Genomic DNA, 14,674 nt, shown 5'->3' with positions numbered 1-14,674 from the left:
TATATATGTAATTAGTGGAACTACCATCAGTATTGTAAGCAATTGTGCCCAAATCATAAAATTCCCTTAGACAATCTTCCCCAAAAGATTTGATACTGGATTTTTTGAAGAGTGTCTATGCCATCATCAATTCCTGCAAAGCTCATGAAACTGGGATTCTCATTTTTCCAAGGAAAAATAGAAATTATACCTCACATTATCACTGGCTCAGAGTTTCAGGTTTTGAATTCCACCATGTCAAGTGAAATGTCCAGTGTATACAAATGTATACAGTGAAAAGACAAGCCAGGACTGGATTCTTATCTTTTCTAATACCATTTGTAATTTATAGTCAATTTACATTTTGGTTTGGGTTTTTTTTTTCAGTTGGGATGGTGTAAAGGTTAAAGGAAAAATCAGATCAAATACAGGTAAGTGTGAGGGAGAGAGGTGTGTACCCTTAAAGCCTATTCTAAAACTACTTCCTGAGATCATCACTTTTATTTCTGATTGGTAGAAAAAAAAATTAAAACAATCCTGTTATTACAGGTCTAGTAACTATGACGCTCAGTTTATGCCAGATTAGGAATGCTGTGAAAGTACAGTGAGAGGAATGACTTAACCTGTATACAGATTTTTCTTTATAAATAGATCTTTCCAAATTAACAAGAAACTGTAACATACTTACTGTTGCAGGCATTCATCTGACAAGACCTTACAAGCAGTGAAGGAGACAGACCACTACACATTGATCCATTTAATGTGACATATTGGCCCTTTGCTGTTAGGTTTTGGCAGGCAAGTTTCCTCCTCTGGATTCCAACACCGCAGCTTACTGAGCACTGTGAAGGGAAGGATGCAGTCAGGCTAAACTTGGTGTCCCACACCACACATAGTAATTTTAAACTAGCTTCTTGGTTTGGGTTTTTTATTTCTGAGAGAGAAGGCACACACTCTACTTCATATGAATCCTTGTGTTATCCAGACATTAAACTCTCTCTGCTTTTCCAGACAACAAGAATATAAAACAGATTTGTTCCAGCACACAACTCAGGAACAATTAATATAACATGACAGTATTTCTTTATGGCCAACCATGGGAGAACATAGCAATGAGATACAGTACCTAAGAGAAACAATGCAGCACATTATAAACAGTTTGTGTCAAGTCACTCATCCCTTTCTCCTAGTTCATATTACATGAACCTTTAATTACAGCTTCTTAATTCACTTTTCTAAATCTTGTGACCAGGGAGTGGTAGTGAGTTTGCATTAAATGGGAAAGAAGGAGGACATATTCCAGAATAATGCAAATAACTGCTTTCTGGAAGCTCTACTACGAAATAATTGATAGCTAAGCATGTCTGGTAGAGTGCACGCAATGAACTACAGCCTCTCCTTCTGCAAGTGAAATACAGCTCATGGAGAGGATTACGATCAGCCTGGTTGTAGGCAGGGATGCACAGCAACTGTATGTACAGATTAGTCCAGGTTCATGTCTTGTGAAACCGTAAGCTGTTCTGTGAAGGTATTGCTCCAAACAGCATATGCACCCAAGCAGAAACCTTTAGAGCTCATGCTGCAACTGAAGGGTTTGATTCACCATTGCTGAGGGCTGCTCACCTTGGACCATTCTCCAAAGACCAGCTGAGGGGGACAATCAACTTTTGCACATGGTTTAGTAGTTGGCAATTTAGGTTCCTGGCAAGTGTCATCAGAGTGTTTCAGGAAGCTTCCATCCGTCAGCAGCTGCTTACAGTACACTTTGCGGGTCTGAATCCCTCCTCCACAAGTACGTGAGCACTAAGGAAAAGAGAACAGTCTGTACACCTGCACACCACATCTGCACTCACCCATCACATTGCTAGTGTACACAAGCACTGTAAGCCCCTATTCCCCATTATGCTCTCTCGAAAAATGGCATCTATTTTCAATTACAAAAAAAGCAGCATGTAGAAAACTCTTCAGTTAAAATATTTAGCCAACGTATTAGAGAGAACTTACGTTAAAAAGTCATATCACCTCAATGCAATTAAGTAGTAGAAATCTTAAAAACACACATCTTACACATAGCCTGTTGCTCACACCTAGTGAGAGTTTAGGAAACATTGTCCTTGAGACAAAATAAATAAATAAATAAATGAAGAAAGAAAGAGAGACAGAAGGAGAGAAAGAGAGAAAGAAAGAAGGAAGGAAGGAAGCAAGCAAGCAAGGTCTCCAAACCAGGTTACTGCATTTGCAGAGTGCAGAAAGATGTCTGCAATAACTGGTATCCAGCCTTCTGAAATCTGAATAAAGACTTTCCACTTCAAGATGTGACTGCCTATTGGCATAGCAGCCAAAAATAGTATTTCTGATTGTGGATTACTTTGTTCTAATGAAATCAGTTGAAACACTTACATGCCAAAGTTTAGGAGCTACCTTCCATGTTACTACACCGGAGAATTTCAAGTACCTAGCCAGAGGAACACATTTAAACTATTTCTGTAACCCAGACATACCTCTTGCCACTCCTCAACATGCCAAACTGGGGGACAATCAATCTGGTTACAAGCTTGTAAAGAGTGAGGCTTTTTGTCTTTGCACTCCTCAGCAGCAACAGCAGATCCTCCCGGCTGCTGGCAGGACACATCTCTCGTCTGTATCCCAACCCCGCACGTAGCCGAGCACCGTCTCCAGGGGCTGCTTTGCCACCTGTTCCAACAACACAGCCCAAAGCTCAAGTGTTAGCAACTTGCCTCAGATCAGGGAAGGAGCAATCCTACCCAAACAGAGCCCAGCAGGAACATAACTGAAGGCGTAGTTATTGACAGATGGCTGAAACATCCCTTTGGTTTGGTGCTATTGCAAAATTATAAACTAGATCTAAACTTACAGGTAACAAGGAAATGCAGAAGTTATGAACCATAAAGCAATAAAGAGTCATTTCCAGATTAATTCAGCTCCAGCATTTACTCTCAGAATGCTCCTCATCAAAAAAAACCCAGCCTGTTGGCAATCTGATGATGTTTACATTTATAAATGCAAATATATAAATAGACCTTTGCTGCATTTACAAAACTTCCTTTAAATGTGTATATGTTTTCTATAAAACATCCTGTTCCTGTTAACTTCTTCCCTACGTTTTGCAAGAGGAGGTTTCTGCAAACATGTAGAAACAACATGCAAAGGATCAGGTATGTCAGAGATCAAAAGTGGGTAAATAAGGCAGCACATGTCAAAATTTCACATATGGCTCTTTCAAGTGACCAAATCAGCTGGGTTTTCTTGGATTTGGATTGGGTTTTCTCTTTTCCCAGAATCTCCAGATAAACATAAGAAGCCATGAGAACTATGTGGGGCTACTAAAGAGGCATTAAAATAACTGCAAATCATGATTTCGCTTTTCTCATTTAGTAAGGATAGGAAGTAAATATTGTGGATTTTTTGTGAAATTGCTTTAAAATTCTCCTTGTACCACTAGAAGAGTCAAGGCTGTTTTTCCAAATCCGGCAAATACCTACACGGAAGAGATTTAGTTCAGAAAAACGTTCCCTATTTTATTAGTGACATGTGAAGACTGGAAAAGGAGTGAACAAGACCAAAAAAAAAAAAACAAACCCAACCCCAAAAGCTTGTTAAAAACAGAAGTAGTGAAATTTCATCCCAAAGCAAGACCACAGTCCTGCAATCTGAACCCTTTCTGAGAGAGCTAATGTTTATTTAAGTCCTATTAACCACTTCTTTGCCACAGTAGGATTTCATTTTTACAGTGTACCTCGGAGGGCAAAGCTTCGTATTGCAAGCACGGGTCATTGGTGGTGGTCTCTTGGAACCGTCACACAGGGTTTCATTGACGGCTTGCTTTGTCTCTACATGCAGACACATTGCAATGGCTTCTTGTGTTCCTGAATTAAAAAGGAAAACACTCATGAGACACTGAAGATAGACAAGATTTCTGTAGAGCTTACTCTTGAATAGTTGTCAAAAGTTCTGAACATGAATTAGATAGAAGGCTTAAAAATACCACCTCAAGTCAAAAAGAACATAAGTATTTATATATTTAATGCTCAAAAGATATTTGTGAATTATGTCTCCTTTAATTCTGTGATATTTAAAAGGCCTGATTTGACATTCTACCTGTCTGAAAACCAACATGCTTTACTGTCTGTCCACCACTGGATGCTACATCTGCCCGGTTCTGTAATGCTCCCCAGCCAACTACTGTTGTCATTGCCAAAATTGGGGTAAAAGTGACTTCTTCTCACTTACCTTAACTTTAAAAAGCAAACAATGTAGTAAAAAAATTGCAGAAAACTTCTAAAACTATACTCAGGAGAATGGCTGACTAAACACAGAACCTTTCTCTTAGGGGCTACGAGGTGCAATAGCAGAACCTTTCTCTTAGGGGCTACGAGGTGCAATAGTTTTGCTGAAGGCAGCAAATCTGACCCAGCCTAAGGCTTTCCTCACTCATGAATGTTCTTGGAACCTTCTAATCTGCAGCTTTTGCTACCTGGATCTTATTACTGAAGCATGAAAGATTATTAATACTCAAATTTCTGTGAGTCAAAATGAAAAGCAATATAAGTTTGCTTTAGAATGTCAGCTTAGCAAATACACATTTTGTGAACTACTTTTATTTTAAACCTATGTAATTATCCAATTTTATATATCATATTCTTTAGAATGACAGCCTTACTCTATTTCAAAGCTCACTTGTATACACATGGAAGACGAGCTGGTTTGTGACAATATTTGGGGGACCCCGTGCATCTGGAAAGTCCTGTACAAGCAATGCTAATGATGATAATCCTGTAGAACAAAAAAGCACTGAAATAATAAAATACGTATTTTGCTGTTTCCAGGTAAAAATCGTGTTTGAAGAGTCACCATTTTAAGAATTTAAATCCATTTCCTTCCTCTCTTTCACTTATATCCAGTGATTTTGTAAGGACATGGATTTGCTTTCAGCAGCTGGTTGTATTTCTTTTCTTAGGACCAGCTTCCAAGGTTTCAAAGAGAGTTGCATTTTTAACTAGAAACTCCACTAACCACTTCATGGTATTACCCATGACATGACCTCAAACCAGCACCACTATTCTTAACAGAGGTTTCTACTATTCCTACATATTCTGCACAGTTTCATCTCAATGCCAAGGGTCCATAACTCTCTCCTCTGCAACATATTCCCAAGCACTGTTATTCTGTTCATAAATCCAAAACTGTTCCTTCCATCTATAAACAATTCTGATGTAGTCCAGCGTAGCAGCCAGCCCAGGCCACAGTCTGTCTTTGCAGCACTTGAACCAGCCCAAGTATTGCAGACAAATCAGCAGTGATTTTCACAATAACGTAGATCTCAGCTTCTTTCAGTCTCTATGGTACACCTCTGAATCCTCACCAGGACACATTTTCAGTTCAGAAAGACCTTGTTATATAAATGTTTTGACTATATCTATGAAGTGAGGAAATTTTATAGAAGACCTGACCTTAAATATGATTGACAACGCATTCAGATCTCTTCTATCAAAGTATTGATAATTACATTAACAGAACACGAGCATTGAGTAAAAAGCATTCCATTAGCAAGGCGGGGAAAAAAAAACACCTTTAACAATAAATACCATGCCCATAACACAGACATGAAAATGCTTGTTTAAAAGCTTAACAAGAGCAGCTATCCTGTCTCCCTATGTAGGAAATGCACATCTGACTGTCTCCAGGAGAGAAATAAAGACTTAGAAATTGTGCTGTGGCAGAAACAGAATGACATTACCAGACAAGCCACCAAGCCCATGTCAAGGATCTAGATAACCTCTATCTTAGGTCAAAATCTACCCTATGGTACGAACCTTCAGTTTCACTGACCTCCCTGTGTTTCTGCAGGAAAACCACACTCTGGTGATGCTGCTTTGAAACAGGCTGTGATAAGTAATATCTTAATATTTCACATGAAGGAGGGAAATTAAATAAGATTCCTTTCAGACCATCTAAATTGGCTAAGTTTTAAATTCAGTGTTACAAAAACTAAACTGGCCAGCCAAATGAACAAAAGGCATGCCCTACCAGGTGACGGGGTTTGACTGCAACTTGCCACCTGGAGTTCATTAACCCCTTCTGCCTTGCAGCATGACCTACCTAGCTTTAATTGTGTCATGAGAAGGAATTGTTGGTATGTGGTGTATCTTCCACTTGACTTAACTACAGGGAAGTAGTGATTCTTCCCCAAAGGGTCTGTATTGAAAGAAAAACGGCCCTCTGTTTTGATGCTTTAAGTGCAAAAAGGATATTAAAGAGCTGTTAAAAACATACCACATGCTCCTTTCCTGCTCCTTGGTTCTCAGTTCGATAGTTCTATTCAATAAATAACTACATGTAATTGATGCAGCATTTGCTTGAACTGAACTGTCAAAATGTCTTGACAATCAGATTTCTCACCCCAAACTATAATTTTCCTTTAGTTGGGAACTTCAATCAGTGATAAATTTCTTATTCTATGTTGACTGGAAAATGGAAAATTCTATTATTCAAACAAGCAAAGTTTTATATGTACGACTTTCTTGGCTTATAATATAAACATAGTAGATAATTTAACTAAAACATTATGTATGCAGCAGGGAGCATTAAGTATTTTTATAGTAATCTGATGCACTATTGTAGTAATTATCCTACTATTCAGTGAAATAGAGTATTTTCTATTTCAACCCAGCATTCAAACCACATACATTTACATTCTTTTATGAGCTTTTCTGTGCAGTGAAATACACAGTGCATGAATCATAGAAGCCGTGTTAAAAGATCAGAATGCTTGAAAAAAGCACTTTTTGTTTCTGCCTTTTTTAGAGTACAAAGAAAATGGGGGTGGAAAGTTGCTGTGCAAGTAGTCAGAGGGTCTTTACACCTGGAAAAGGAAGGACACTCATTTATTTCTATCAGATAGTCTCAGTTTGGTTACTGTTTAAAAACATGTATTATCAGCTGAAAATAAGTCATAAGAAATGCCAAGTCCTGTATATGGTTGAGCCTCTCTGTAAATCCATTGAAACTGACTTATTTACACTCCTTCCTTAAAACAGCACAGTTTGTGTCTGCACTTAAGGAAACTAGTGATAGGAGTAACCAGTTGCCTACAACACTTTTGCAAATGCTCTCAACATTATATGCGAGTCTCAGAATGGTCATTGCTTTTTTTAAGAGCCCTTAAATTTGGCTGGAATCCATTAATTTTCTAAGAATCTCAGGTTTCATATAAATAAAATAGTAAACTTTTAGCCATTATGGTCCAGACAAATGCCTGAAAACACAATTTGACTGCACCCTAAAGCTTCTAAAGCCACAGACTACAGAGCAAACAACAGGAAGTGCATATGTATTTATTGTTTAATCTCATTATTTTTAAGCCAGTGTAATGACTTTAGGGGGCCTGAATCACAATTTTTGAAACAAATTGAATATAAATAACAATAATAACATTGAGCTATCAAAAGCTGCCTCTTGCAATTCAAGGTATTTTTAAAGAGGGACCCAGAAAACGGTCAGTTACTTTTTGAAATGGAAGGTATCTCCTAAAAATATTGTAGAGTAGTGAAATTATTGACAACTGTAAAGAAATACTACAGATTGCAAGAAAAATATTTATTCTCCTCTGGCATACTCTTTATTCTGGTAGTATCTTACCTCTCACTCACAATACTATAAAAATTAAACTTATACTTCTGTTGGGGACTCTTGCATCAGGGCCAAAGTTCTTCAGATTGAAAAAAATCCCAACATTCTGGGAACATGAGGGCAAAGCCTAAGTTTCCCAAGCACATAGATGGCTTATTTTCAGTTTGGGATTTCTTCAGGCACTGAAGACAAAATAGATCTTTAGCTTTCAGGATGGTCACAGAGTTTCCTATGGATATTAAAGGAGCTGTCTGCTTTATGACAAGCTGGTCTGGATGACTTTTATTTGCTCTTATGGAAAGATTGATGAGAGAAGTGTTAATTATGCTAGCAGGCATAACGCAACATAGCAGTCCTCAAAAGCAGCAAGTTTTGTGGCACTCCATATGCTGCATGACAAGCCATACAGATATGGTGCAGAAAGCACACAAAATGACCAATGACTCATGTTACTGATGCTCTATAACCTGCTGAATATCATGAACTGGAAAGTAAGGATGGTGTTTTGTAATTCTTTGCAGATCACTCTATCTCTGTAATTCTAATACCTCAAGAAACAGTGGTTCCTTTCACATATTTTCATCTGCTTTGGAGAGGGACCAGAGGAGATTTTGAATATAAAGTCTAGTCTGTATGAGTATTTACAAAAAAGGTGCAAGTGACAAGCAGTGAAACAGGGATTCAAACCTTGCTCAAACAGTGGCTATAAAGCTTCCAGCCGACTTAGGCCCTGCAGGCTTTTCTCTCATTCAGAGAGAGACAAGCATGAAGAAACTGAGATAGGAGTTCTGAGGATACAAAAATCCAAAGGAATAATCCACAGGAATTTATTTTAATAGCTATTGCTAGATACATACATACTAGAGAAAAATTACCTAATATAATTCACATTACACTGGGATATTCCAAACTCAGACAACATCTATTTCTTGTAACGAAAGAGTTCATCTAATTGAAATGAGATTTAAACATAAAACTTAGCAGAAATGGATCAGCTCCTTTGAACTACACAATGGAAAAATGGTAGACAGTGAGATCATTAGTTAGTACATTGCAGTAAGTTGGAACCAGAGGAGATGTCTGGTTCCTTTAAAACTATCGGCAGGTAATTTTTGGTCTGTTTGAAAGCCTTTGCCAAGGCAGCAAGACGACCTGAACTGATAGAAGGAGAAAAATCACTGCTACCTAACTAGCATAACAGCACAGAGACTTCTGAAGCTGTTAATTGATAAAATATCCTGACAACTTCCCACATTTCCCAGGAGCATCAAGTAAGGAAAATGTCTAGACATAGTACCAGTGATACCACAGAAGTCTCAAGAAGACAAACATATTTTCTTTTAAACTTTTTTAAACAGATCATTTCTATTGCATATCAAATGGTTAGATTACTAAGAACACCTATAGGACCACTCTGGGTCAGGCAACCTCACAAATTCATGAAAGGACCAGAAGTGAACAACAGAATTCACATTCAGCTCCCTCAGCAACAAAATAAGCTGAACGTGCTTGTCAGTCATTTTGAAGTTCCTTCATGCTGACAAATGAACCTACTGTCTTCAGTACAGGCTCCTTGAATTAACTGTCAGCTTGCACACCAAGTTCAGGTTTTATGTGAATGTTTTTGCACAGACAAACTCACATGTGAAGGTGTAGTAATGCAAACATGCACATGTGAAATGGTAGGCACAATTTTATCCTAATCATTTCAGCCTAAATATCTGCTTTTGTCCTCAAAATTCAAAAACTTTGGAGTTTCAGAACACCGGTGACAAAGATATTGGCTAAAAAGCCAGTTAAAGTGGATTAAAAAGATGGCAATGAAATAATTGTACATTACACAAAACAGTTGAGATATGAAAAAGAGAACTACAAATTTAGTACTAATGTAAGCCTTGTTTCTGCTTTTGAGTACAATTTCCTGATTTCCAAACATAATTCCCTCATTAAAAACAAGAAACACAGACACTCAGTCACAACAGCTATTGCTATCACCGCACGCTTATGCACATATACTTGGACTATATATACTAGGATTCCATTTTACCAGTCCTAGTGCCCACTGAAGGTAGGGGAGGGAATGGGATGCATCAGCTTTTCTGATAACATGTGCTAGTATCCTACGGATCAACCCCATCAATAAGCAGCAGTAGTAGATGATAAAGGAGGCACTTATCAGTCACTTACCATGCTGCTGGTAGCATTCTAGGGCATCCCTCCTTATGTCTGTCTTCAAGGTTTGAACTGAAGATTAGTACAAAGGAGGCTGCATTCTGTGAGCCCTAGACCGGCTCTCTGCTTCCAATTGTTTCTGTTCTCCCTTTTTCTACATTTTTTGTTTCTTCTATGGGTACAACTGTCTTCACTTCTCACTGATGTCATCAGTCCTGCCATATATAGGTGTGTTCACAATTCCACTGCCTCCACTTAACACTTCATAACTCACTTAATTCAGTCTTGAACTCACTTGTTCAGTCCCAAAGTATGGTATGTAGTAGCAACACCAACAACCTTGTCTAGTAACATGTACTTAGGATGACAGGGATATTCGATTACATCCAAAAAGGAATGTGCCTAACTACTTGCAGACAGATATATGGCACAAAGTTCCTATACAGTGATGTACTGTACTAAGACCTAAACAAACTTCTGCTTGATCTTCATGCTGGTCAGGCTGAAAGCAAGTCTCCCTAATTACAACTTTGTATCCCTACTGTGCTGTAGAAAATGGTAGCATTTCAGAAGATAAAGAATAATTAACATGGGAATAAACCTATATATTTTTGGTTCCTAGAAACATGCTGGTATCACCAACTGCCTTGCAGCCCATAACTCCTTCAGCAACAAGGTTAAAGCAAATTGCTATATCAACACCTTCTTGCACCTTAGCCAACCAAATAAAGTTGGTGTTTGAATACAGATTATAAAGAAAATGAAGTAGTTTGAAAGACTCTATGGATAACCTAGAAATAATTTAAAACTTGGAGCTGCATACTTTCCTACAGATCTACATAGCTAGAAGCCAATGAAACCAACAGAAGCCCCATCAATGTCAAACAATGTCAAATTCTTACAACTCAGGATAAACAAACAATCGAACAAAGGTACCTCCAAGACATGTGGCTGAACAAGGAGTAAAACCAATGTATTCCCAATCATAAATCACACTGCCATCTTCAGCATGTGAAAAATCAGGTGCATAGGGGACAGGATCACTGTCACAGGATGCCTGGTGGCAGACTCGTTCTGTTGGTGGTTTCACATCTTCACATTCCTCCTCAGGCAGTTCAACCTCAGTCTGAGTAAACGCAAGAAGAATTCGGCACTTCACCTCTCGCACCTGTATGCCACTGCCACATGTGGCACTGCATGGAGACCAGGGCTCAGGAATAAACCTGCAAAGAATCACAGTAGAAACCTTGTAATTTTATTCCATATAATTGTGTCTGTGTGTGCACAGTTAAAATATACTAAAACATAAATGTATGTCTATACACAAAGAAGACAATGCCTAATATATTTATTCTTTTTTTAACTCCTTCAGTGGAAAAGGAAAAAAGAGAGAAACTCCATGAAGACATATCTATATGATATAAAATAGCTCCCCAGGTATACAGACTGAGGCATAGGCCAAAAGTATGTTTGCAGTTTGCTTAAATCTGAGAAAGATCATCACCTTATGTCATACTAATAATCAGCAATCGGAGAGAACAAAAGCACCTTCCAAAGCCAGCTATCTCCAGTGCACACCACCACAGGCTGCTGTTCAGATTTCATCTTGTAAGAAGCCTCTCATCTTCAATAAAGAAGTCTAACCGGCTCTGTCTCTAATCCATTATTTTTATTAGAAAGCATTTATACTCCTGATGAACTATAATAAAAATTCTACAGATCATGGAATTTACTGAATAGAAGAAGGTTTTAGTCTGTAATATTCTCTCACTTCAAGGGTAACATTAATATCTGATAGTAATTTTCAAAATGACACTAGAGCCAAGGGGCTGAATTTCATTAATGAAGTCATCCTGTGTGGCTCTGGGGTACTATTTATAAGAAATCAAACACAGAGTATCATAGGGCATTTTCTCAAAAGGTTGCAGTTGCTCTTTATTATACGTACAAATGCAGATGATGATCAAAACACAAACAGGAGATACAGGAGGATATATTTGATCAACGCTAAAAACATTTGGAAGGAAAAATCCAGCTTAGGATCCAAAGATTTTCTCCTTATCTTTGACTAAGAATCACCTTCCTCTTTACTGCAGGAAAGCTGCCCTTACAAATACAAGAACACTTGTGTGAGACAAAAATCAGAATTTATGCTCTGCATACACAGAAAGAATCAAAAAATGTCAACTCAGTGTGGTTGATTCTGTAGACAGTTTATCATCTTGAGCCAATAACTTCTTGCCAATATATACAGAGAAAGAATCAAATAGAAGAAGGGAGAACAGATGAGTGGGTAACACACAAGGATACTCTGAGTAAGTCCTCAGGGTAGTCACCCAAGATGTGCTTGGGACATAGCCCAGGACAGACTGTCTCCTCTGGAAAAAACTATTCCCATTTCCAATAAAGGTTACAAGGTAACTGGTTATTCTTTCAGGAGCTGTTGATGAAATACCTTTACAAGTCTACTATGAAGATAAAGATGTCAAATCCAGTCACTTAAAAGTTTCCTTTCCTGTTCAGAGCCTCAAAATTTTAGAGCTCACTGGTCCATGACAGACCTCAGTAAAGGGTGCAGTGTCCCCAGCTCCTCCTGAAACCAAGGAAAACTGTGCAAAAAAAGTGTAAGTCCATTTGTAGTTATGTACCTAATTGGAAAAATAAAACTGATGGACATTTATAGTCGAAAAGAGTTGGTCGGTGTTCTGACCACACGTTAACAGCTGACAGGCTGAAAGCAAATAACTTTTTTGGTAAAAGCATGACAGCAGCATACCAGAAATTAATGCTAGTTTTGTGTACTGTTAGTTGAGTGCATTAAGGCATTCCAAAAATAATGTATGATGCTTTCTTTTGAAATCCTGTATAAATGAAAGGAAATTTTGAACCACAGCAATCCTTTCATTCAGCAACCAATTGATTTATAAAGAAACTCAGAAAGTTCTAAGCATTTTTTCTATGACTTATAGCAAGCCTATATTATAATTGAGGTTTTCCTGTTGAATATTAGTGTCTGGTATTTTTCAGCAAAGTGCAAAGTAAAAAACCACCCCAAATACTTTTTATTTTACCTTGGCATTTGCTAAATCAATCACATGACTATTTGGTTCTTAAAATCCTAAATTATAGAACCTTTCAAAAGACAACAATGTTAAAGTCACACTTTAAGTTTCTTCAACAGAAGTCAACGGAGATTGCTAATACAAATTTAGAGCAAGGAACTGAGCACAACCAAAGTCTGTGACAGATCATTAAAGCAAACTCCATCAGCCACAGAAGTGATATATTTTTTACTCAGTGGCATTCACAGCATACATGCTAATACTCTCTCATGCTAATAGTTTGGACACGATACTTCCCTAAAGTAAATTCATTCTGCCTTTGATGGGCATACACTCAGAGTGTGCTCATCCCTTGCATCTCATTGGGAATATATTATGGAATGACAGGATGGTGGTAGCTCTCCAAAATTGTCTGAAATCTGTAACTAAGTTTATAAATGAGAATCCTGATTAAAAAAAAAAGGAAAATAATGGAAAAATACAAATCCAAGCAGGCACAACTTTTCAATCATCTGCACAGGTATAAATGATGTACACACTACAGATACACTGGAGAATATGTCCATGCTGCAGTGTTATCAGTCTTACACTAATGGAAAGGTGCATTCACCTGGCACACTCTGAAAAAGCCAGTGTAAGCTGACCTGGAAAATGAAGCAGTGACCTAAAGTACTGATGATAAACAGCCCAGTCCAACCAAATCAAATCTGAACTGAAAACTTAACTCAGTGAAGCCTTCTGTATCTTTCTAAAGACCTGAAAAACATGCTGTCTCTTAATATTATTTTTTCATTTTATTTTCCTCATGCCTGCAGTTCTTGCTTGCAGTTAAGACAGGAAACGCCTAAATCCCGGGGAAAAAAAAAAAAAGGCCACTCTTGTGATATTTCTAGCCCAACCCTACTGTGCCTGGATAAGAGTGTGCAGAAGCATCAAAAATGCTGGCTGCTTACGGGAGTAGAACTTCCATGATGCTGGAATCCTACCTGTCCCTGAAGCACCACTGTCGCCCATTCTAAGCAGAGTTGCACGGCCAGGTTTTATCAACCATGAGTGTAATATGTTGGACAAAATCATCAGTCCACTTTCAGAGAGGAACCTGTGACAAATGTCTATCACCAAAGGCACAGTGGGGACATTTATGTGAAAAAGAGCCAAACACAATGAGCAGGAGCCTTTATAAGAAACACCTCATTTCACATTCAGTGAATGCAGCTCCACAAACCTAGTGATTAACTTTTAGCTCAGGCTGCTGAAAAAAAAATACATCAGCTTTTGAAAGCACTTTAGTTTTGCCCTAAACCATGAGAAGGTAAGGCAGCTGAAGTGCCTATTTCTTTAACTTACGATTAATAAAAAGGACGCAAAAACCTTGCTGCAGCTTCTCTGAGAATCCCACTGTAACTAAGAAGGCTCGAGGGAAGAACATTTAAAATAATGATTGGTATCAACTGTCATCACATTCCACAACTGAAAACTAAAAAGGTCAGACCTACATTTTTCTTGGCCTCAGTTTAAGGGCAGTCATTTTTTATTTTGCTAATAATAAAAAAAAAAAAAGAGAAGCTTTTGAATGTTCCCCCTCTCTGTAAATTCAGGACACCAGCCGTGGTAGACCACAGCGGCAGAAGTATTTATCTTCCACAAGCTACTTTTGGCATATCCATCATTTGTGGGTTCTAAAACACAGCTGCATTTATTCTCTCATTCATTATCAACTAAAATATCGCACAAAAACATAGAAAGACAGTTGTAATAAAAGGATGGACTAGAAGCTGAGACTTCATATTGTGGTTAAAGTTTGGACGACA

At 38.0% G+C, this 14,674-nt stretch overlaps 1 protein-coding gene across 5 annotated transcripts in view; it reads right to left on the bottom strand.

Moving 5' to 3' along the window:
- Positions 1–14,674, bottom strand: part of ADAMTSL3 (ADAMTS like 3) — a 181,989-nt gene that overhangs the window by 31,350 nt on the left and 135,965 nt on the right. For all 5 annotated transcript variants that reach the window (XR_009966864.1, XM_062629821.1, XM_062629812.1 and 2 more), the window contains exons 16-20: positions 10,738–11,024; positions 3,737–3,866; positions 2,481–2,673; positions 1,603–1,782; positions 668–821 (exon numbers count right to left, since the gene is read on the bottom strand). Coding sequence is in view for 4 of the 5 variants with exons in the window: in XM_062629821.1 (XP_062485805.1) it covers positions 668–821; positions 1,603–1,782; positions 2,481–2,673; positions 3,737–3,866; positions 10,738–11,024 (944 nt within the window). In the remaining variant the exon portion in view is untranslated. The remainder of the gene's footprint in view (positions 1–667; positions 822–1,602; positions 1,783–2,480; positions 2,674–3,736; positions 3,867–10,737; positions 11,025–14,674) is intronic.

This window comes from Pezoporus occidentalis, unplaced genomic scaffold, assembly GCF_034315485.1.
Source record: "Pezoporus occidentalis ecotype Australia unplaced genomic scaffold, CSIRO_AGI_Poc_V1 ctg11, whole genome shotgun sequence".
Lineage (NCBI taxonomy): Eukaryota > Metazoa > Chordata > Aves > Psittaciformes > Psittacidae > Pezoporus > Pezoporus occidentalis.
Note: the sequence above shows the minus strand (reverse complement) of the source record. Positions and strands in the feature narration are given on the sequence as shown.